General features: G+C 39.2%; 1 protein-coding gene across 1 annotated transcript; it reads left to right on the forward strand.

Annotated features, from left to right (window-relative positions):
• The first annotated feature begins 9,498 nt into the window (after positions 1-9,498).
• LOC145897667 (C4b-binding protein-like) lies at positions 9,499-13,290 on the forward strand. The gene is made up of 7 exons (XM_082986057.1): positions 9,499-9,792; positions 9,844-10,176; positions 10,375-10,560; positions 11,106-11,291; positions 11,538-11,723; positions 12,399-12,587; positions 12,762-13,290. The coding sequence occupies exons 3-7, from the start codon at positions 10,404-10,406 to the stop codon at positions 12,938-12,940; spliced, it is 897 nt and encodes a 298-aa protein (XP_082842183.1). The 5' UTR covers positions 9,499-9,792; positions 9,844-10,176; positions 10,375-10,403; the 3' UTR covers positions 12,941-13,290.
• The last annotated feature ends 10,205 nt before the right edge of the window (positions 13,291-23,495 follow it).

The raw sequence follows: 23,495 nt of genomic DNA on the forward strand, positions 1-23,495 counted from the left end.
GTTGTTGTGTGGCATTCTTACTTCTTCCACAGGTTAACTCTGAATATACTGGATACGAATTCCGATCAGGTTTTCTTCCAAGTAAGGTATATTCGTCGGATACTGAAACCACAAACCCTTTTTGCTCTATAGCGCTACCAATAAAAAGGGTTTATGCAAGTTTTATTACTCCGCAAGGTGGCGCTAATGTTTATGGACTTGAAAACATGGGAAGCATATTCCCGACCCATATACCATGAAGAAAACCTGATCAGGATTCGAGGCCAGGATATCCAGGGTTTAAATCCCGGTGTAGTCAAAGCAAATGAATAAATCGTGGTACGGTAATAACAAATGGATGAGGTACAAGTTGACCGACATGTTCCGCTAATTCTTACCTATTTATACTTTCGAGATGTCGAACTGTCTGCGTTCCAAAATGATTTTTGTTGCGATTGAACGAGTCCTGGCTTTTCATTCACACTTTTTGCAGCTTCTTTCATTCTAATCCAGGAGTTACAACCAGCAAGTACGCGGACCTGTGTACTTTTTAACATTTCTTCTTGGTTTCGTATCTCCGGCAAAATTCCATGTATACGTGAAGAGGTAAGCTTCATCACCTTGTGTGTCAAACTTATCCCGTTATGATTAAATGACACTACAATTTAACAAAACGTCGTAATAAACCGACACAATTAAAAATAAAAGTGATTGAAGTAGTTTTGTATGGGATAAGATGCAATATCTGGAAATCATAAAATTCGCCTACTGCCTATGTTTATACAGAAGGTATTGCTAACAGTAAACATTTATTGGAGTTAGTGATGAACAGTAAGCACATTGATTAAGCATGCTTCTATTGTTGTGCGAACATACAGTTAATAGTAAAACAATTGTCATACAATAGAGGAGGATGCTTGAGTCAATGTGCATTGTTTCCAGTTTCCGTTTTTGTGGCAAGACAGGCAAGTGTTACACCCTCTACCGGACCTTACTCATCAGCAGTAAATCCCACTGTAACATATGTATGTGCCTCTGGTTATACCTTGGTAGGAAGTGCTTTAATAACTTGTCAAAGTACTGGAGTGTGGACTGAAAACCCTCAGTGCAGATACGTTGGTAGTCTAAAAATGATATATTTCTTGTTTACTTCTATATATTTAACATTCGAGCTGAAGTTGGCGAGGACGTGGAAACTGTTGATTGGGCCAGAAGCCAATACAACACCACTTTGCAGAAATTAATTAACAATAAGAATCGCAAATTACACTACTTGCGAGAGGAGGCGCACCCCAGTTCACATATCAACAAACAAGGGGATACGAACATAATCAACTTATCTGAGCAGAACCTAAGCAGTGGTCAAACATCGCTTCTGCGAAGAGGCCTCAACTTTTGTCCATCGACAAAGCTAGACAAAATTGAAGTATGCGCAGATGTAGAGGCGTTCTTTCGCCGAATGCGCTTGGCAGAATATTTCCATGGCAAGGAAACCAACACACAGGAAAGCTACAATGGCAAAGTGAACTCTAAGCCGCACTTTTGTGAGTGGACACCTCCAGAAGGACGTAACCCAAATCTGGATTTATACATCAGTTGTTTTCGCAATCGTGTTGAGACAGAAATTCTCAACCATAAACGTGACCATCGACCGAACTTATCACGAGAAGAATCGGTAGCTGTCCACCAACTAAAGAAGTGTGAAAATCTCGTTATCAAACCTGCTGATAAGGGAGGCGCTATAGTTGTTATGGACACCGAAGCTTACATGCAAGAAGCTTGCCGTCAGTTAGACAACGTGGAATATTACCAGAAGCTGGAAACAGACCCAACCGACAAGTTCAGGAAGGAACTCATGAAGTTGATAAAATCGTTTCCAGAAGGCGTGAGGAACGACACTGCGTCTCTAGTTCCTGAAGATCCGACACCAGGCGTATTTTACTTGCTACCTAAGGTGCACAAACCCAACAACCCAGGACGTCCAATTATAAGCGGCCTGGGAACGCTCACGGAGGAAATATCCGGATACGTCGAAAGAATTTTGAAGCCACACGCTCAATCAGCAAAAAGCTACATTCAAGACACAACAGATTTCATCAAGCGCTTGTCAACCATTAAAAACCTTCCCTCCAACGCTCTATTGGTCACGTTGGACGTGACATCGCTATACAGCAACATTGACCACGAGCGTGGACTGAAGGCTGTACAAGAAGCACTCCCGGATGAAGATATCCGGTCTAAACCGGCCCTACGACTGACCCGTTTTATTCTGGAACACAACAATTTCAAATTCGACGGCAACAATTATATCCAAATTAAAGGTACGGCAATGGGTACCCGCCTGGCACCACAATACGCCAATATCTTTATGGCAAGTTTGGAGGAACGCTTCATACAACCATATGAGTCATCGATAAAAACATACCACCGGTTTATCGATGACGTTTTCTTGATTTGGACTGCGGGGGAACGACCCCTCCAGCTATTCGTGCAAGAATTTAATCGAGTGGACCCGAACATACGATTCACGGTGGAGTGGTCTACCACATGTGTCCACTTCCTGGATGTAACGGTCGCACTGCAAAACGGTGAACTTTTCACCTCTATCTATCATAAACCGACGAGGCACGTATCTACACCCTTCGAGTTCCCACCCCAGACATGTGTATCGGTCCATAATATATTCCCAAACGCTGCGATACAGACGGATATGTTCTCGTTACGACGACTGCAACACACGTTTACGTGCTTTGCGGGAGGTATTTCTGGCGAATGGCTACCGGGCTAGCTTGGTAGATAAAGAAATGAAAAGAGCAGCAAAGATCCCAAGAGAACGTCTTCTACAATACAACAACCAAAGGAAGAACCCAACGCGTATACCACTTGCAATCACCTACAACTATTCGGTTGGTCGCCTCAAAAAGATCGCAAGAGACCTGCAACCAATTCTTCAACAAGACAAAGCAGTAAGTGAAATTTTTCCACACCTGCCAGTAATAGCCTATCGGCAACCTCCTAATCTTAAGAAACTTTTAACTGCCTCGGCACTGAATGCAACCAAACAACAGTTGGGAACTCGTCCGTGTAAAAGCACTAGGTGTACTCTGTGCAAGCAACAAATTTACACCAAATGGATCATTCACTTGCAAATCAACGAACGTGGTGTACGCAATAACATGTGCACGCTGCCCCCGCGCTCTGTACATTGGACAGACAGGGCAAACTCTGCGAAAGAGAATGAATGGCCATAAGAACGATGTCCGACATAACAACACTGAAAAGCCAGTGGGGGCACACTTCAACGAGCCTAAGCATAGCGTCGACGACATGCGGGTAATGGTCTTGCAAAAAGTTAAAGGGAAATCAAGATCAGCAAGGGAGACGGCCGAGCAACACCACATTAACCGCTTCAATGCCATCAAAGATGGGCTCAACAGAGATTGGGGATTCCTGAGCCATTATCAACACGACGATGCCGCAGGAACGATGCAGCAACACGACGACGCCAACTAACGGCAGCTTATCGTTTACAGTGCCTTTTTTCTTCGACCGCCTTGCGCTTGTTTTTTTGTATCGCATTGTGTTTATTTACACCTGACGAAGCGAAGGAAATTCGCGAAAGCTTGTGTACCATTTACAATACAAAAGTCAGTCTTTTGCAAAAGAGTGCCAATCAGAGAAAGAATTTGTTTACTTCTGTAAAACTTGTATGTTTCGTTTAGTCTGTCCTGCTCCTGTGATTGTATCTCATGCAATCCTTTCTATCATTCGCCCAGTTGGGGAAACACTAAATTTTCTCGGTACTACAGTCCATTACACTTGTAGCAGTGGCTTTTTGATTGTTGGGATTAATACGGTAACTTGTAATATGGACGGAATGTAGACTGGAGATCCTCAGTGTGAAAGATTCGGTAGGCGTTCGGTTTCATTGAAGTTTGTGTTCGCCCATTTTCTTAACTAATTCCTATTTTACTTTTTAGTTTGTCGTCATCCAGTGAATGTTTAAGATGCTACTTTAACTATTAAACATCTATCAGGAGAAACGGCAAATGTGCCGGGAACAACAGCAACTTACTCAACAATCTTTTGTGGCAGCGATGGAAGATGGGATGTTGCTCCTTTACTGCCACTCTGTTGGTATAAACAATTTGAATTTGTAATATTTTTCCATGGTTGTTCAACAAGTTTAGTTTTTCTTTTTTTTGCACTTTATTTAATGTTTTTGTTTGTTTGTTGTGTTTATTTTACTTCCGCAATGTTTGTATTTGTTTCCCTTCTTTTATAACCTGCCCAGACCCTGTTGATATTGAAGATGGAACTTACGTCATTTCTCCGCCGCCAGGAATCAGCCACAATGTTGTTGGCACGACAGCTACGTATGCTTGTAATAATCGATATAAACTAACTGGGGGAGATACAATGACTTGCATTGATTGTGGAACTTGGACCACTGCCCCACAATGCGACAAAATTAGTAAGTGCACAAATTGTGTTAATACCTTGCATCTGGTATCATTTCTGTGAGCACATTTTATCTCCACCCTCCGCCCCTGGTATGAGCTGTTTACCCGGGACTTTGTTTTATTATCCCGGGTTTAGCGTGACATGTTCATGCATTTCCCCCTATTTCAAAACTGGCTCACCAACATCAAACACATGTTAACGTGGTGGTACATGGTTAAATGTGATTATAAAAACGTGTACTCTTGTTACAGGTAAGAATCAACTCGTAATATTTCAACTGTTATACACGAACCAAACTGTTTCGGCCTGCATCAAAATTTAAGAACAATTACTTTTTCATGTCATAACAATTTGTGAAATATTGACCAGTGGTTGTAGTTGCAGAGTGTTCGGAGGCACAACTAGGCTACATGTTTTTCGGGCAACTTACATAATCACACGACCTTCAGGAGGAACAAGCAATGTTCTCGGTACCACAGCAAAATATTGTTGCGAACCCGGGTGGATAATATCTGATAATTTCTTAGTGACTTGCTTGTCTGGCTTCCAGTGGTCTATAAAGCCTTACTGTATTTATAGCCCGTAGCGGAACTCGACTTGTAAATACAATAGCAAACAAAAACTGATTATAAACAGTTTATCCCTGCTTTTTGCAAAGTTTCTATTTTGCTAGATGTCAATGTGTTTAATGGTTTAACAGACGATAACACACATTCATTAACATAAATTCTTGTGAGCAATTATTTTTTTATATAGCTCATGTACTGTGTAATATACCTCCTGTTACTTAAATGTCCTAAGCCCATGAATATTGTTCACTTTTGACCTATAGTTAAAGGTTATTTGAATCCAAACCCGCGTTTTAAGGTTCCTTACTTACTTAAGTTCTGTTTTCTGTGAAATAAATTTACAGATGGAAAATATGTAATCTTTTCTGCAAGATTGTATAGTCGCCTAAGTTACTACTAGCAGTTTTTTTTTAGCAGTACCAATGACGCATTGATTAACTATTTAAATGCAAGCCTTCTTTTAAGATTACCGGGCAGTATGCAAGGGGTTCCTTGGGTGCCTAAATCACTATGTTCAGTTTTTAAGTAAAGTCGAGTAAGCCAGTGATAAGAGGTTTTGTTCGGATTTTTAAACAGTGGCTTGGATCAGCCTGTAGATAGTTACTAAAATTAAACGTAGTTTTATAATTTAAGATTCGCTCCCATTTCATGAGAAATATTTGCTCCGGGTTAAGGACCTATATGGGTATTACATTGGAGAAATCCTGTTTTCAAGACCCTCTGCTGTAATGCATCTAGCGACTGTTCCGTTTGTTTCCCAATGACCGTTGATGGGTCTTGTGATTTACATAGGGACCTAATATTCTTCAAAGTTGAAAAAAAATTTTTTTCTTCTGGATGAGACTGTACAGAGCAAGGACTCCTGGAAGATCTTATGACCAACAGGGGGATATAAACAGCACTGTGGAGTGCTTCCGTTCTTTTTTAGAAACTAAATTTGATGCCACTGCATAGAGAAGAGTTGTAACTTACAAAAAATGCAAATGAGTGGGTAGTTGAACCATTCATTTTTACGCAAAACCCAGTTCCATTTTTTGTTGCTTTTTTACCAGGATATTGACTAACCAGGGGGGAAATGCCCCAGGGGGTGGCTAAACCATTCTTCCAGAGACTAATTTTGATCAAAAATTTGTTGATCTGGGATGGATGTTTAAAAAAAAAACGAATAATCGGCCACTTAAACCATTCATTTTTTCACAAATACTGCAAGAATTCTGTGCTCCATTTTCAACAGCACCTGTAACATACGTCACAGAAACCAGTGCTTATTTTGCGTGATGTTTTTTGTGCAGCATTGGATAAGTATTGCATAATTCATTTCGTTTGCAACATTGCACAAGCATTTGCAAGCCCCGTTACCAGGTGTTGAGTAAAGTGATTCACTTAACATCCTGTTTACCACATAAAATGTTCTTCTATGCTTATGTCACACCACACCTTTGTTCTTGTAATATATTAACCCCAGTGATGTATAACTGCTTAAACCAACCAAAAAGATTCCGATAATCCAAGTATAAATAGCAATGTGCGTCTGTTAATTGGGCTTTTTGCATTCGACTTTATTCTATTCGGAATTATCTTTGATCTTTGATTTTCTGTTCGGTGACAAGATACTGCTAATATTATCACTGAGACTCTACAAGCTTTTCGCCGGCTTGGGATTCATTCCCACAGCCTGATAATAAACTGGTTATTCGGATTCAAACGGTTTGCTGGTGAGGTAGGTAAAACCTTACACACCCACCACCAAGTAACTGCCGGAAACAGCCCAAAACCCCACTAAAACTGCCCCAAACACCCTCAAATTCGCAATGATAACAGCACACGCATGTGCCCTCATTCAACCAAAAAATTGACACCCCTATGCATTACTGGTTTGCTCTGTGACGTGCCCTTTCAATTGTGGTAGAAGTGTACACGGTGAGCATTTCCCGCCACCGAAACTTAATCAAGTTATTAAACAAATTAGATATTTCCATTAAATTCCTTTACTAATTAGTTATGGAACACGAAAAACAATGGCGTTAATTTAAACCAAATAGAACGATTGGTCCAGGTTTTCGGATGTGCTGCTCATATGGCGTAAGACAATTAAACAAATACCTTCACAACCGATATCGCAGTAAAAATGCAAATTGAAGGTGGTTCTTTAAGTCTCAGTTCATACACATTTGCGTTGGTAAGATCTGATTCGTAAAATTACACCACGAAAGGTAGTGGTCTACGGTGTTGATTTTCTGCAAGAGGTAGCAAGGGTCAAATGATGGCATTAGCAACTCGCCCCTGAGTTGCCCTCAGCAGTATGTTACATTTTAACCTATTTATAGTGATGCAGTTTCATGAGGTGGGTTAAACAAGATAAGGTATCTCTGCTTGCTTCGTGATAAAACTTCCAGTCACGATCAAACTGTTGCAACCTATCACATTCCACTGCAGGCTGTGGTCAGACGACGATTGTCCGTGTGAAACTGTGCACATGTCTCAGTAACCCTTTTATCGGATGCCACCTAATGTTCCATGTTCGTTGTTCACTTTGCATTTTAATATATTTGATTATAATACTTGCTAAAAAACAAAGCAACAAAAACACACGAAGCATTTTCGGTAATGGTGAATGCCAACCTGTTTTTTCATTGCTTGTTCCCAAATGACACATTTTTCGAGACGTTTTCTAAATAAAACATGTACGAATTCAGTTAAAATTAGGACTTTTTATTTACCTTTACTTCGTTAAAACTTTTTTTGGACCACACCGGGGTTTAAACCCAGGATGTTCTGGGCACGAATCCCGATCAGGTTTTCTTCTTGGTATATGGGCCGGGCGCTTGACCAATGCTGCCAATCAAAGTGATAAACTTTACACCTTCTGCTAAATGACACCCTTGTAGAAAAGCTATATGCAGTGTTTACTCCGCAAGGTAGCGCTAATGTTTATATATTTGCTAAAAGGAATCACATGATCGACCCACACACAAAGAATAAAATCTGATCGGGACTCGTGACCAGGACAACCTGGGTTCGAATCTCAGTGTGGTAGGGTGATCGATGACAATTTCAGTAAATACTTATATTTAATGATTCACTTTCGAGCCATAGAGCTACCCGACACAAAAATCTCCACACGATGGGATGACAGGTTTGCGCAGATCAGATCCATGATGATTCCATTTGCATTAAAGCGATGTTTTTACATTAACAATTTTACCACTTGCTACCGTTCCCTGTCCGCAACTTTTCGAAAAACGCAAACGCTTTGCATGGAGTGAGATGCAATATCTCGGGCTGATAAAGTCCTATGCTCATACGGAAAGAATTACTAACAGTAAACATTCATAGAATTATATATGATACTGAGGTTTAAACAAACAATTGGCATAACAACAAACATGTTCACAATAGAGGGGATGCATGATCAATATGTATTGTTCAGGTTTCCGGCGATTCGATAAAGCATTTCAGCACAAGGGCTACACGTTTCCAGTGTGATTGAGTTGTATTGTTGCGAGGCGGATGATTCTGCACCGTGACTGAGGTACTGAACAGACCGATTGTAGGAAAAACTCTGTATACGTTTTATCAATATAAATCATTCTATCGATTGGCACAGAAGTCTGTCATCAGTAAATTATGTTTTTAGCGTCTTAATTTTAAGCATTTGCATCGAACATTTACTAGAAGTTTAACTTTTAAGTTAGGAAACTAAACAAAAAGATTTTCTGATAATGCGTTTGTTTAAAACTTGGGCTTTTGTCTGGTGCGTGTTGGTGACTTGCTGCTTTGAGACGGAAGCATCTGAGAGGACTTGTGCTGTGTCGTATGTAAGAAGACAAGCTTGTGCGAGCAGCGTTATCACCCGAGCACAATGTGAAAGAAGGTGGGGAGAAATATGGTTACGAAGAGTAATTACATGACAACCTAGAAGTTCTGTTTTATTTATGTAACATAGAACTGACGTCTATTAATACGTTCACAACATGCGTCTCGATACGTCAGCTATGATCGCCAAGAAAGGGCCTGCGCAATGGGGCGATCCTGTCTGCCATGCTATTGCATAAAACTTTTATGTTAATAATACAATTTATTTTATCCACGTGTAATTTGTTTTCTAAACAGAGGTTGCTGTTTCGACGAGGAACCAACAGATCAAACCATGCTGTGTTACCGAAAAGGTAAAAAAGTTTTTAAGCACAAATGTTTAAACGTATTTTCTTGGTGGAGATGGATGTATTTTTTGTCAGATAGAAATCTGTGCGAATGTTGGCGGTACAAGTCATGTACTATTTAGTGCAGTATTTTAATTCAAATATGTGACCTAAAATAGCAGGTGGTTGCTTTGTTAACACCTGAACATAGATTTCTATGTTACACAAACATGAGGATCACAATTGCAGACCTAGCTGCTGTGAGGTGGTTCTGTAAGTATGTACCGAATTACCTGGGGTATTTCCCCTCTTTAGGACATCAAATTTTGACAAGTTAACGTTAATGAACAGAAGTCGCGTAAATATGTTGTGCAAATTGATCAATACAACCCATAACCTCAAGACCAAAGCATAAGCTGCAATTGTTATTTTCCGCATTATTCTGAAATTTTGTGTGAAAGTTATAAGCGTTCAAAGTTTTGTCGACTGGAAAAAAAGTTTTGTCCACTAGCGTCTCGTTGGTGTTATGTTCCATTATGATAGCTATGTTTTTCCAAAAAAACATGATGTTCAGATTTAACTTCACTACGATGCCCAGAAATTGGTACAAGATGTGGTTTCATTTTTGTTCCAACAAGGTAAATTAAAAATATTGTGGTTGCAGCAAAATTAATTAATTTTCATTTCAGGTTTTTTTGTCAGCTTTGGGGCTGTTGTTGGAATGATAATAGAGCAGCTTGTTTTCACCCTTCCAGCTACAGTAGGAATTAAAGAAAAAAAGTTTTAGTGTTTCAAAATTTGCAGAATAGTTTTTTTTAACAATCTGTGTGTTTGTTTCACATCATGCTCTTCTCCGCCAAGCCTTGATGCTGGAACATATTCACCAATCAAAAATTCCTATGACCCAGCAGAAACTGTCACATATTCATGTCCACACCAAATCCAGGGTGATCCAATACTGACTTGCCTCAATGATGGAACATGGGACAAAGACACTGCACCAGTCTGTTACAATACAAATGGTAAATTCTTTTTTGCAGGTTTTTTTTAAATTCATTTATACCTATTTTATTGAGTTATAAGCACTGGAGGTAATATTGCCCTGTATCTGGATTTCGGTTCGATTATTTTGTAACTTCTAATTCAAGGCATCAGTAAAAGTACATATTTTAAAGCCTGATATAGCTGTTGCTGTCAGATTCACAAGCCTTGTTTTTTAGTTTGTCCCATCCCACCAAGTGTTCCTAATATGCAAAGTTTCACACCAAGCTTTGGGCCTTACACACCTAACACAAACAACATTGTCACCTACACCTGTGCTGATGGACATGAGTTAATTGGATCAAGAACAATAACTTGTCAGATTAATGGTGCATGGACAGCTAACCCACAATGTAGCTTAATAGGTAAGTATAAAGTATGTTTCACAAAGTGCAGAACATGTTTGTGTTTTGATGGATATCTGCAATCTGTGTATTCATTGTGGCATCTTGAGTAACTTCACTTTTGCCTTGAGATACATTTCAAAACAACATATTATTATTTTGTGTAAATTGTAAACCTCCTTAAACTCTTTGCCTTGACTCACTTAGCTTACAGCAAATTTCACCACTTACCTACTCTTCATTACAAAAAAGCTACATTGCATGATAAATATCAAGGATCCTAAATAATTTACAACAATTTCACCAACCAACAAAACATTTATCAATAGGATATTATTCCACACCCCTCCACATGGCACATATGATTTTAAGTTGTATTATTCCATATCCTGATAAAAATAAATAAAGATGTCATTAGAATAAACTTTAAATAGCAATCAATCCAACTTTGGTATCCATACCATGCATCACAATGCATGCTATCAAACAACAAGATTGCCTTAGTGTGAAAGTCCTTTATACATGATCTTATAGTTATTGCCTTTCTGAAACTTAGATCTGTTTAGAATGCATTCCACCACAAAATATTGATCATGGCACATTCAGTCCAGTGAAGCAAACTTATGATGAAAATGATGATGTTACTTATTCATGTAACGATGGTTCATCACCCACTGGTACAAGAATAAACACTTGCCAGCATAGTAGAAGTTGGTCATTAACTGGTGATTCTCTACCAACTTGTCCAACAAGTAAGTTTGTTGGTAGTAGCAATTATAACAATATTAAGGGTGGGTGTAAGGTGGGAGGTTGTCATTGTTTGCTTTATCTAAATTGATTAAGAAAACCTAAGTTGGATCACTTAGTTTGCCAGTTTCAAGATTTTGTTTTTCTTCAACAATATCTATCTAGTATTGAAATAAATTGTTTTGTTCTTGTGCGAAATATATATAGAATGGACTGAAAATAGTTATCCCACATTTTAATTATGTTTTCAGTATGTTCTGACCCTCCAACTGTTAGCAATGTGCAAAGTGTTACACCTTCAACCGGACCTTATTCATCAGCAGTAAATCCCACAGTAACATATGTATGTGCCACTGGTTATTCCTTGGTAGGAAGTGCTTCAGTAACTTGTCAAAGTACTGGAGTGTGGACTGAAAACCCACAGTGTGAAAGAGTTGGTAAGTTTGGCACAATATTTTTATCTGTTCAAAACAGGTCAAGCTTAGCTTTACTGTACTACCGCTGTTTAATGCGTTGAAAGTGTAAATTTGTTTCAAGCGTTAATTACCTTTTCCTCCACTTTTACCATACTTACTTCGTTATCAAAGTTAAGCTGTTACCGAATATGCGTTAAGTTGCCAATAAAGCCTAATTATTATCGGCAAACCACAGTTTATGTCAGATTTTTCCTTCGATGCGGTTGAAATTCTTGCGGTTATTTTTTGCTTTTAGTGAATGTCGCACCAAGTGGAACATTAATACTTACGTCACTAACAATGACGAATTACGTTAGTTCATTATGAAGTCAAACGGTAACACTTAGATATAGGGATATTTTGCAGCAAGACCCTTAAGAAAATGCAAACAAAATCCTTAGTTGTTGAAGTCGCGTTAAGACGAAATAATAGTGGCGAAAGAAATGTTACGGAATTGCATAAAAACACGTTCTTATTCGTTTTTGTAGTTTAGGCAACAGAAAATCAATTTATGAAACCTGTGGGTTTTCGACAAAACAGAGATTTTTATTACAAATTGTACCATATGCTAATAAGTGTCAATGTTCTGTTTATTTTAAATACATTGCGTTGGGAACCATTTTATTGAACACGATCCAAGTATGTCATACATTCCAGTGTGCACAAGACCACCAGATATCGCAAACGGACAATTTACAGTTGACCAAATGGAATACTCACCTACAGAGTTTGTGACGTATAGTTGCATCTTATCTGGTTCAACCACTTATTCCTTGGTTGGGAATAACATTGTCACATGTTCACAAACTGGCACATGGTCTCAACTTCCGTTCTGCCAACCTTCAGGTTGGATTAAAACTTTGTGTTCAGTTTTATTCAGGTTGTTTATTAAATTCTGCATTCATTTTAATACAAGTGGTAAAACATAAGGTTTTATTTCGTTTTTGATTATTTTCAAACTAGAATTGAAGGAAATTGTTATGTTTGTTTTATTAAATCTCGCCTATTAATCTTGGCTAGGATGTGGAAGTGCTCCTCCCCCACCTGCTATGGGCACGATGTCGGGTACACCGAAAGCATCATATGATGTTTGTGATCGCATCAATTTTGAATGTCCTTCAACCGGTCCAGACTATAATCTCTGTCAGAGCAACGGGCTGTGGTTGGACCCGAACTCAGCGAACATTTGCACCCCGTGACCTTGAACGTTGACATTGTTATAAAAATAACCACCCGCGTTAGTGGTGAAATTAACGTTTATTGAATTGCAAGTTTTGTGAAGATGTCCATGATCAGTTTTTGGTGCGAACCAAGATATACTTTTCACAGATAATCATCAACTTTATGTTGTACATAAGGATGTCAGAGAGACTTGGTCCTTGATAAATTTGGCGAATTAACGTTTTTTTTTGTAACACTCGATCAATGACGCTGTTTTAGATTTAAGCCTCCAACCTGCTTTGTGGTGATTCTTGACGTTTTCAGGCACTGATATTTCTTTAATTTACATCGTATCCCCTATACACACATTATTACCCACAATCAACACTTTCTTGCAGCAGTGTAATGAGTGGAATAAACAAATGTGTTGAATGCGGTTTGGTTGACCATGCATAGGTAGGATCACTCCAAGTAAACCGATCCCTCAGTTATATAATGCCGAAAACGCCAGTGCGACGGGACGTGGTCAAACCCAACTGGAAGAAACACCTGCACCCTTGATGGTCCACATTGTCAATATACCACGAGCGTGTTGATTCCTGTGATATTCCCAGTTCCAAATTACCCGACTGGACTCATCAATCAAATCCTGCTGTCTCGAACCGTAATTGAAGTGTGTGTTTTACCAGTATAGCAAATATAGTTAATAACTGGAGATTCTGCTTTGTTAAAGGTTATCTTAACATAAGTCAAACAAATATTAGTTGGGAGTAAATTATTGCGAAACAAGTATCGTTGTTCAGTCTTCTGATAAAACATCTTCATTACTGACTAAAGTTAGGTCTTCCATTTTGCCGACATATTGGGTGACAAAACGACTATGAAATTCCTGTTGCAACGGTTTGTTGTAACTGTTGCGCATCCTGCATTGTTTGATGTTTTTGCGTCTAGCACGTGATTTTACAAGCGGTGTCAACATGTCCTTTTTTCTTTTTGGTGCCCCTGAATGTTTTAGTGTAGTTCACTTTCAAATTGCGGCATCAATACCTGATGAAGTCTCGCTGAATGGCAGACGAAACGTCGAATAAATACAGCACGTATATTTTATGCCAGAAGAGCAGTACATTTTAAATATAAAAACATTTTGCAAATGACAAATCAATGCGTTAAATTTGTGTGATCCGGTAAATTTAGGTGTCTTATCCGGTGAACGGCATTAACCTGCTTGAATGGATATGGGTTTTTTGATGTTTTTTTCACTTCAATGTTTTTATTTGTTTGTTGTGTTTATTTAACTTCTGCAATGTTTGTGCGGGTGATTGGCAGCATTGGTCAAGCGCTCGACCCATAAACCAAGAAGATAACCTGACCGGGATTCGTGCGTGGCCAGGATATCCTGGGTTCAAATCCCAGTGTTGCAAAAAAATAAATACTCCCTTGGTTGCCCTCGGAAGTATTTTTCAAGAAACAAGATAAGGTATCTCTTTTTGCTTCGTGACAAAACCAGTCACGCTTTGGTAAGCACTACCAAACTGTGGCAACCCATCACCTCCCAGTGGTCAGACGACGATTGTCCGTGAGGAACTGCGCACACGTCTCAGTAACGCTTTTATCGGATGCCAGTTAATGTTCCATGTTCTTTATTCATGAGTGGCAACTTTGCATTTTAATATATTTGATTATAATACTTGCTAAAAAACAAAGCAACAAAACACACGAAGCATTTCTGGTAATGGTGAATGCCAACCTGTTTTTTCATTGCTTGTCCCAAGTGACGACACAATTTTCAAAACGTTTTCTTACTAAAACATATTTAAAGTCAGTTTAAGTAAGACTTTTCATTTACTTGTCCTTTTCTTCGTTAAAACCTATTTTTTTGACCACACCGGAATTTGAACCCAGGATATCCTGGCCACGAATAATTTTCTTCTTGATATATGGGTCGGGCGCTTGACCAATGCTGCCAATCAAAGTGATAAACTATAACACCTTCTGCTAAATGGCGCCCTTGCAGAAAAGCTATATGTAGTTTTTTCTCCGCAAGGTGGCGCGGATGTCGCTGTTTATAGATTTGCTATAAGTAATCACATAATCGAACTACACACAAAGAATAAAACCTGATCGGGACTCGTGACCAGGACAACCTAGGTTCGAATCTCAGTGTGGTAGGGTGATCGATGACAATTTCAGTAAATACTTATATTTAAAGATTCACTTTCGAGCCATAGAGATACCCGACATAAAAATCTCCACACGATGGGATGACAGGTTTGCGCAGATCAGATCCATGATGATTCCAGTTGCATTAAAGCGATGTCTTTACATTAACAATTTTACCACTTGCTACCGTTCCCTGTCCGCAACTTTCTCAAAAACGCAGATGCTTTGCATGGAGTGAGATGCAATATCTCGGGCTGATAAAGTCCTATGCTCATACGGAAAGAATTACTAACAGTAAACATTCATAGAATTATATATGATACTGAGGTTTAAACAAACAATTGGCATAACAACAAACATGTTCACAATAGAGGGGATGCATGATCAATATGTATTGTTCAGGTTTCCGGCGATTCGATAAAGCATTTTAGCTCATACACGTTTGCAGTGAGATAGCGGTGTATTGCTGCGAGGCGTTGGTTGATTCTACACCGTGACTGATGTACTGAACAAAATGATTGTAGGAACAATTCTTCAAGTGTATACGCTTTATTAATATGATCTATGATCATTCTATCGATTGGAACAAAAGTCTGTCATCAGTAACTTTTGTTTTTCGCCTCTTAATTTTAAGCATTTGCATCGAACATTTACTAGAAGTTTAACGGTTAAGTTAGGAAACTAAACAAAAAGATTTTGAAAATGCGTTTGTTTAAAACTTGGGCGATTGTCTGGTGCGTGTTGTTGACTTGCTGCTTTCAGAGGAAAGTGTCCGGGAGGAATTGTAGTTGTTCGTATAAAAGTAAACAAAACTTTATTGTGCATTACAACACTAAAATTCGTCTAGAAATGTGTCGTTAGCAGACATTTGGCCTTCAGATAACAGTGGATCAACCAATATTAAATGTATTCCATGTTCACAGCATGGTCACAATGGAACAATTGGGGAGTCTGTTCAGCATCATGTGGATCAGGGTCACAAGTGAGAATACGATCCTGTCCACCAGGAAACACTTGTGCTGGAGATCCACACTCAACTAGATCATGCGAGACACAAGCTTGTCCAAGTAAGCAGCAAAGCTTAAACGTAGTAATTAGTCTATATATGGTCTGCTTTGCCACCAAGTTTAAAGTATGGAGAGTTGAAAGTTAGGAACTCTATAGTCAAGCGAAAATTTTCAGCGCATCACCCACAAAGATAAATAAAGTCTATTAGTCTGACCCTCCACATAAGTCATGACGATTTGCCATACCTGCAAGTAGAACAAAACTTTAGTGGCAATGAAATGACAAACGATTATAGAAGTGCTGTGTTGTCAGCAGAGTTCGTGGAAGTTGGTCATAGTTCAACCAATATCGAGTGTGTTGTATGTTTTACAGCATGGGGAGACTGGGGTCCTTGGTCAACATGTACAGCAACATGTGGGCGAGGAATACAAGTACAACGTCGAACCTGTCCAGTGCAAGACGCTTGTGAAGGATCATCGTTTTCAACTCAATCATGCCTGATACAATTTTGCCCGCCGTAATTGCCGTAAACGTTTCCAAGCATTGTTCTGTGCATTGTCCTTTACGACGCATTGTTCTGTTTCAATGCTTTGAATTGAATGGTTTAACAGACGATAATACACAGACATTAACATAAAATCTTGTGAGCGATCATTTTCTTATGTATATGTAAAATGTCATATGCCTTTCGCACGTAAATGTTATAGGCCCATGAATATTGTTCATTCTCGACCGACTTGAAGATCCCTTTAATTCAAACCCACGTTTTGAAGTTCCTTACTTATTCAAGTTCGTCTTTTTTGTTGTGCAATAAATATGCAGATGCAAAATATAAAGCTACAGTCGTCGTGACCAACATAGTTTTGAGGAAAACTTTATGAAAGGCACTGAATGAATGTTGTGCGGCGCCACCATGTGAGCAATTCACCGCCATCTTGTCTTTTCTAATACCTCTATCTCGTGTTTTTTGCAGTAGACCGTCATTGCAAGGTTGCCTGGACGTTTACCAAATTGAGGTTGGCGAACTTGCCTAAAATCCCAGTTCGGGTTGGGTTAACTGTTAATTTAGACCAGTGGTTCTTAACCTTTTTTTCTATCACGCCCCCTTTTAGTAACGGACTTGTGCCTTACTTCCCCCCAAACTGTAAATAGGTTTCGTACCAAAAGCAATTGTGTTTTTGCCGATCTACGTAAATAAGCTAGCTAGCTAAACACTGCAACACGATAAAAACATAATATGTATCAATTTAAGCTTGCTTATTTTAACTAAAAAATTACGGGAACAATAAACGGTTTGTGACGAAACAGATGAATCATAACAAAAGGTTTTTGTGACGTAACAGTAACTTATAACTGCACAGGCGGAAGTTTTTATTTAAAGTAAGATTTTTGTTCCGAAACTGTAAGAAAAATATAACAGACAGTATAGGATACAAAGTCACAACAAAAAATGAAGTTTGGGCACAGAGCTTGCGCCCCCCATGAGAATTGGTTGGCGCCCCCCCCGGTTAAGAGCCACTGATTTATACCCTTAACAACTCGCCACCTGAACGTCAGGCAGAATTGTTGTGTTATCAACTCAGATATTAAACATGTAGCTAAGTTATAATGCTGGGAAAGAACTAAAATAGATAACCCTGCCTCAAAGTTGGTAATTGTTTTCAAACAACGCCACCTATCAATAATATGTATTGAGTAGACTTTCCGCGAGAGGGAGCTAAGGTCTAACAGTGGTAAGGCCGGGTTCACACTCACGCTTTGCGCCGGCGGATTCTTTGTTTGTTTCAATGTCCCGAGCGTACGCCCGCACGTCGGCGTATAATAAAACAAACAAAGAATCCGCCGGCTCAAAGCTTGAGTGTGGACCCGGCCTAAGTAAAAGTCTACCATTGTTTTTTTGCCCTTTGTTGCCATCAGAAATTCGCCATTTTTTAAATTTGCTTGTTTTACTGTGATTCAGTTTGATATGTTGAAAAAAGTATGGTTTAGGCGTTTCAACCACATGTCCGCGTGTGGGTGTTAAAGGTCATCTTAATTAATGTCGTTATCAGGTTGAGTGGTTTGCCCCCTGTGCGAAGTGTATTGTTTGCAATGTTAAATTTTCATTATTTATAAATATTATTTCACTACATTTTAGCTTGGATTTTAAAAAGTCACCGAACTGTAAAAGATGTTTCAAAAAACTTTACCGGAGTGCAGGAAGATTGAGAACCGCTGGTACGGGTTAGATTTAAACGATAATCATTTGTTATCTCGGTTACTGCCAAATGAATATGAGTGCACCCCGGTCGGAGATTGGTTAAAATATACTACAGCGTAAATCCAATACTTTCAACCATCAAATATGTTGAACATCACAACCACTACATAAATACAACACACATTAAACTTGCCTGTTGTACAAAATGTGGCAGCAAAATTCACGCCAAAACTTGTAAAACTATTTGCTGCGGTTTCCAGACCAAATTATAAAGACTTTTTATTGACAAACTTCAGCCTATAACAATCCAAACGAGCTGAAATATAAATCACAAGCACAAAATAATCCATTACATTCGGAGGTAAACGCAACGGTGGTCTCAACCAGTCTCCGATTACCATTTGTCAACGTCATAATGCGTCATTGTTGTCGCCTGTTTCCCTATAATTCTCCCCTCATCACCGGGAGTGTGTGCTTTACCGCCCAGTGTGACGTAACACAGGCCATTGGTTTGCAACAATGGAAATCGAACAGCGATTATGGGGTAGACAAACACGTGAATTTACCCTGGAAGTTATTTTCTTTATGCTGTCAATCAAACACCCTCAATCTGCATATTTGCGGTTAAATAAGATTTTTAAAAACAACCGATGCAAAGCATAATTGTCTTAAACACGGGTTTCTACAAATGTTTGCAATGTTTAGAAAACTTAGAGGATAGAAAACCTTGTAAAAAAGACACAGGTTTATTTCATGGGAGCATGAAGATTCTTGCGCAATTTCCTACATACATTTTTAACTTATAACTGCCTTTCCAGTGAGAGACAAAACCTCAAATCGGATTTCTTCCGTCACAACAATGCGAAAAGTCAAAGGATTGTCTGAACTTCATCCGGTGTTTGAAAGGTTCGAGTGGAAAGTTCGGGGAAAAGTTGAACCAAAGTCTGAAGCTTTGGGGTCAAGAAAGCGTCATTTTTGTTTGCAAAACACTTTTCGTTTGTTGAAAACTATTCGAATTCTAAATTTAATCTTCTTGTAAGTAATTCAATTTTTTTACAAGAAAGAGGATTTGTTTTGGTCCCAACATCGCGACTCGCAATGTGATGAGCTTATTTTGAACAATACAAGGAATTGACATAATTTGCCATTAGCTTTTATATTAAATCCATGCCAGATACTGTGGGTGATATTTCATGTTAACATAAATCCGTTTCCATAAAGAACAAACATATTCCACGAACACCTAAGCAAAAACGCCACCTTTTCACGACTGTGAAGCATAAAACGGCCTTCAACAACCGTATTTATCACGTTTTCACCTCCAACCACCCGTGCACGGTTTGTCAGTGATATTACGCCACACAAAACAGAGGGAGTGCCGGCGTCAATGTTGAAATTATGATGAAGGGTGAATTCGTTCAACAGTTTTTTACAAGGTTATTTACTGAGATTTAAGTAAACAATATGCAGGGTTTGGGGAACAACTTGATAAAGTGTATGTGGTTATTCCGCTTGAATACAATACGTGCCATCCCTGTACCTTGTCCAATCTCTTGTTTTTTATAATATTTACCTGGTAAACGATTCAGGGAATTACTCCCAATTCCCGACCCATGGTTGCAATAATTTCCACACTTTGATTTTGACGACATTTATGGAAAGATATGTTTCCAAGGTATTAATTTTTATTTTTCGATTATAACGTTGTTGAAAATTTGAATGCGCATTTCGTGTTTCCAGTAATTAACATTTTATACCGAAAAATAACTGACGACGGGCGCCGATACACAGAATACAATTTGTGTGTCTTCCTTGCATGGAGCGCAATAAAAACAGGTTTGCCTGCGTTGTGTACATACAGCACCACTCGCTAAGGCTTGATCTGAGAACTTGTCTGTTTTATTTACAAACCCATACTTGGGGTGTTCGATTCCACCCACAGCCTGGCAAGGAAGTTTCTTTTGCGCTCAATCAGGTTACATCACGCCTCATTACCAAACTAAGGTTTAATTTCAAAGCTTTTACTTTGCTCAGCTGGAAATGGACCCGCTCTTGTCCAGTAGATCGTTTGCCCACAGAACTGACCGACCTGAGATAGTTCCTAGAAGCAAAGATGAATTCTTGCAGTTTGAAAGAAAAACAGCCTGATAGTAACATTGTTTTATCCTAGATATTTATTCGAAGAGAGATAAATACTGAAACAAGGGAGATGATCCTTACAATAGAGTTCTTACAAAGATATTGAGAGGAAAAATCACTGCAACGCACAAAACAACACAAATATTGAAAGTTACCTTTTTGTTACAGTGAGCTGCAGACCAGGCCACTGTTTCGAACTAACAAGTCTCAAAGAAGCATTGCTTGTGCATTGTCTTTATCTGGTGGAGGTCAATAAATTAAGTTGATGATGACAAACGTAACTAAGAGGTAAAAGTGTCGATAAAATAGTTGACGCAAGGAAGGTTTATTGCTTTTAACGTCGTTGTCTTCCAAATGCTTTCCTAACCTTCCATTCACCCCACAACCGGCCTGCGTGACGTCACCGAGACCCACGTGACCGTGGGGGAGATAAGAGCGTCGCGCGTTCGCACTGCAGTGCCAAGTGTTATAAATGAGCGACTGGAGGTGGATTAAGAGGGATGGCCAAGCGGGGAAGGTTGCACTGCGCTTCTCTAATGGAGTGATGAGTTAGCTAAGGCAGCTCGCCCTTCAGTGCAAGTATGTCGGTAATGTTGGGCCTCCTGCCTGTTTCTGACGTGTTTCGTAAACAACCTGTGTCGGCTTTTTGGCTCTGTGAGTCCCAGGAAACGCCGCACAAAGTGGTTACGGCCCAGTGTCGGATCGAGCTTGTTCCTCATCAAGTCGACATCAAACAGGGAAGAGGGGTTGAAGAAGAAGCAGGTGTGTGGGAGGTTGTAATATACAAACATGCGAATGCTTTAAGTTGGTTTTGTTAATTATCCGAATATTGGTGGCACTTCTGGTCCATTAGTTTCCAGGCAGAGAGAGGTTATGCAGGAGCATGTGTTAAGACAAGGATCCCCACTAAACAAAACTATTCTGCTTTTTTTTGTAGTGATAGAAGGTAAAATGCTCTTATGTTCATGGGCTTGTCTTGTGAGTATGACTATGAGACGATATATTTTATTCAAAACCTCGAAACTATTCAGCAAAAATGCGAGGAATTTTGGCAAAACCTGGCTATCGCTACTGCTATTTCATCCGCAAGGCGCGATTAATCAACAGCGAAATTCGATCGCTGATTGGTCAGATAACGTCAGCTAACAAGTGCACACGTGTCTCGTGACGACGCGTCGAATTGTGATTGGTGGAGCCGATCATCGGATCACTGTCAAATTTAATTCAATCGAGTTGTTTGCTCATTCGTTTGGAGGTCGGTGTTCCGAGCATCGTAGGAGGATCTTTTTACACTTGTAAGAGACCATCAATATTTACGTACAGTGCGGTCGTAACAGTTCTGCGGGACACCAACTTTATGCGGTTTTTAATATACCTGGATCCAACATTGGATCTGTAATGACGCCATCAGTTCGTTTCGCAATGAAATCTCCTCATGGTGAATATGCCCCTATGTATAGTTAGTGTTTGGAATGTCATCAATACATTCAAGCATGCCATGAGAACACTTTCTTCTCAATGAGTTGAATGAACGTTCGCAGGGTTTGATGACTTCCAGACCTTTCTACTTACGATCCGTCTGGAATAAGTTCTATATGCATCCCCTTTCTTTCACCACTAATATTATGACTCATAATGGGTTTTCCAGATTTTGTTTTTTTGAAATTTACGTTCCAAAGTTGGTAGTTTCGATGTTGCTTAAATTAAAAGCATGTTTAACGAAATCCAGACGCGTTGTTTTGTCGGTGTTCATTGTTGCGTTGTTCTCGGTTCACGCCACGCAACAACTTCCGTCATGTGAACAACAACGATAAAAATATATTTGGTGAAGTTTGCGAAACTTGGGTTGTAGTGTTTGGGAAAATTCTTTTGTTGTTGTAAGGATTTGGCAAGTTTCAAACAAAGCTTAATTCACAAACTCGGGATTTATTGGTTTGTTGTTTCTGATCTTCATCATTTCTCAGGCCTCTGTCGGTTTTGTGGTTGTATGTAGAACTTTGCGGAAGCGTTTTGGCAGAAATCGATTAAATCGAAAATTAATTTGAACTCAAGTCGTGTGTTTTACGTCACAAAGAAAATTGTTTTCGTATTATCTGACAACAATCGGAACACAATCGAGGTCCATTGTTATTATATTCGTGACATAAAAGTAAACGAAAATAATTTCGGATGACAGACAGGTTTTCCTCCGCACATTTTCCGTCGCCATTGATGAGTTAAAAATGACCACTAGTAGCGCTATTGAGCCACAAGAAAAAGTGCTACTTTATAATTTTCCGCACTTAATCGGTTATCGGACTTTCCTGTTAACTTAACTTTAACAAAGACTTGTAACAGATTTTGGTCAACAGTTTTACAAAAGCTGTATTTCTGTTCTTTTAACTGTTTAGCACATTCGGTCAACAAACAAGAATATTTGATTTTGAATTCAAATTGTAACAGAATCCAATGGTGTTAAGCCACTAACTTGCCCTGAAACGCAATAAGAGCGTTCAATAGCACATTGTCTTGCAAAGGCGATTCAATAATGGCTTTTCTCACGCAGGTCAAACGTCACAAACGATTGGCAAGATTTTTTTCGTTAAGTTTAACGTAGAAGATTGTGAGTTGCGTTGTTTGTAATTTATTTCACTCGAGGCAGTTGCAGTCGCTGGGCAGGAGAGGAATTGGGCAAGTAATCGTCAACCCTTGTTATCAGACTAAGCCAGAACATAATCTTGTTGTTAACTCAAATTTAATTGTTATTTTTTACTTTGTATTAAATCCCAACCTTATTACATTCAAAAAGTTTATGCCAATAACATTCCGAAAACAACAATTTTAACTTGAACAAGCATACAAAGATTGGTCAAAGTTTGGCGCCAACACAACTACATCTGATTTGTTTCAACAAGACCCTGGGTATGTTTTCCACAGCCATTTTAACCCCTATGTGACCGCGAGTTCGGGGAAACAACACAAGACTTGCGGTGTTTTGGTAATTGAATTTGCCGCCGATCTGTCTCCACCAGCCCGTCGGGATCGTTTAAATTCAAGTCTCTTGATTCTATTATATGGGGGCACATCGGCGGAGGGAGACTATGCCC

Source organism: Ascidia mentula, chromosome 4, assembly GCF_947561715.1.
Source record: "Ascidia mentula chromosome 4, kaAscMent1.1, whole genome shotgun sequence".
In the NCBI taxonomy this organism is placed as follows: domain Eukaryota; kingdom Metazoa; phylum Chordata; class Ascidiacea; order Phlebobranchia; family Ascidiidae; genus Ascidia; species Ascidia mentula.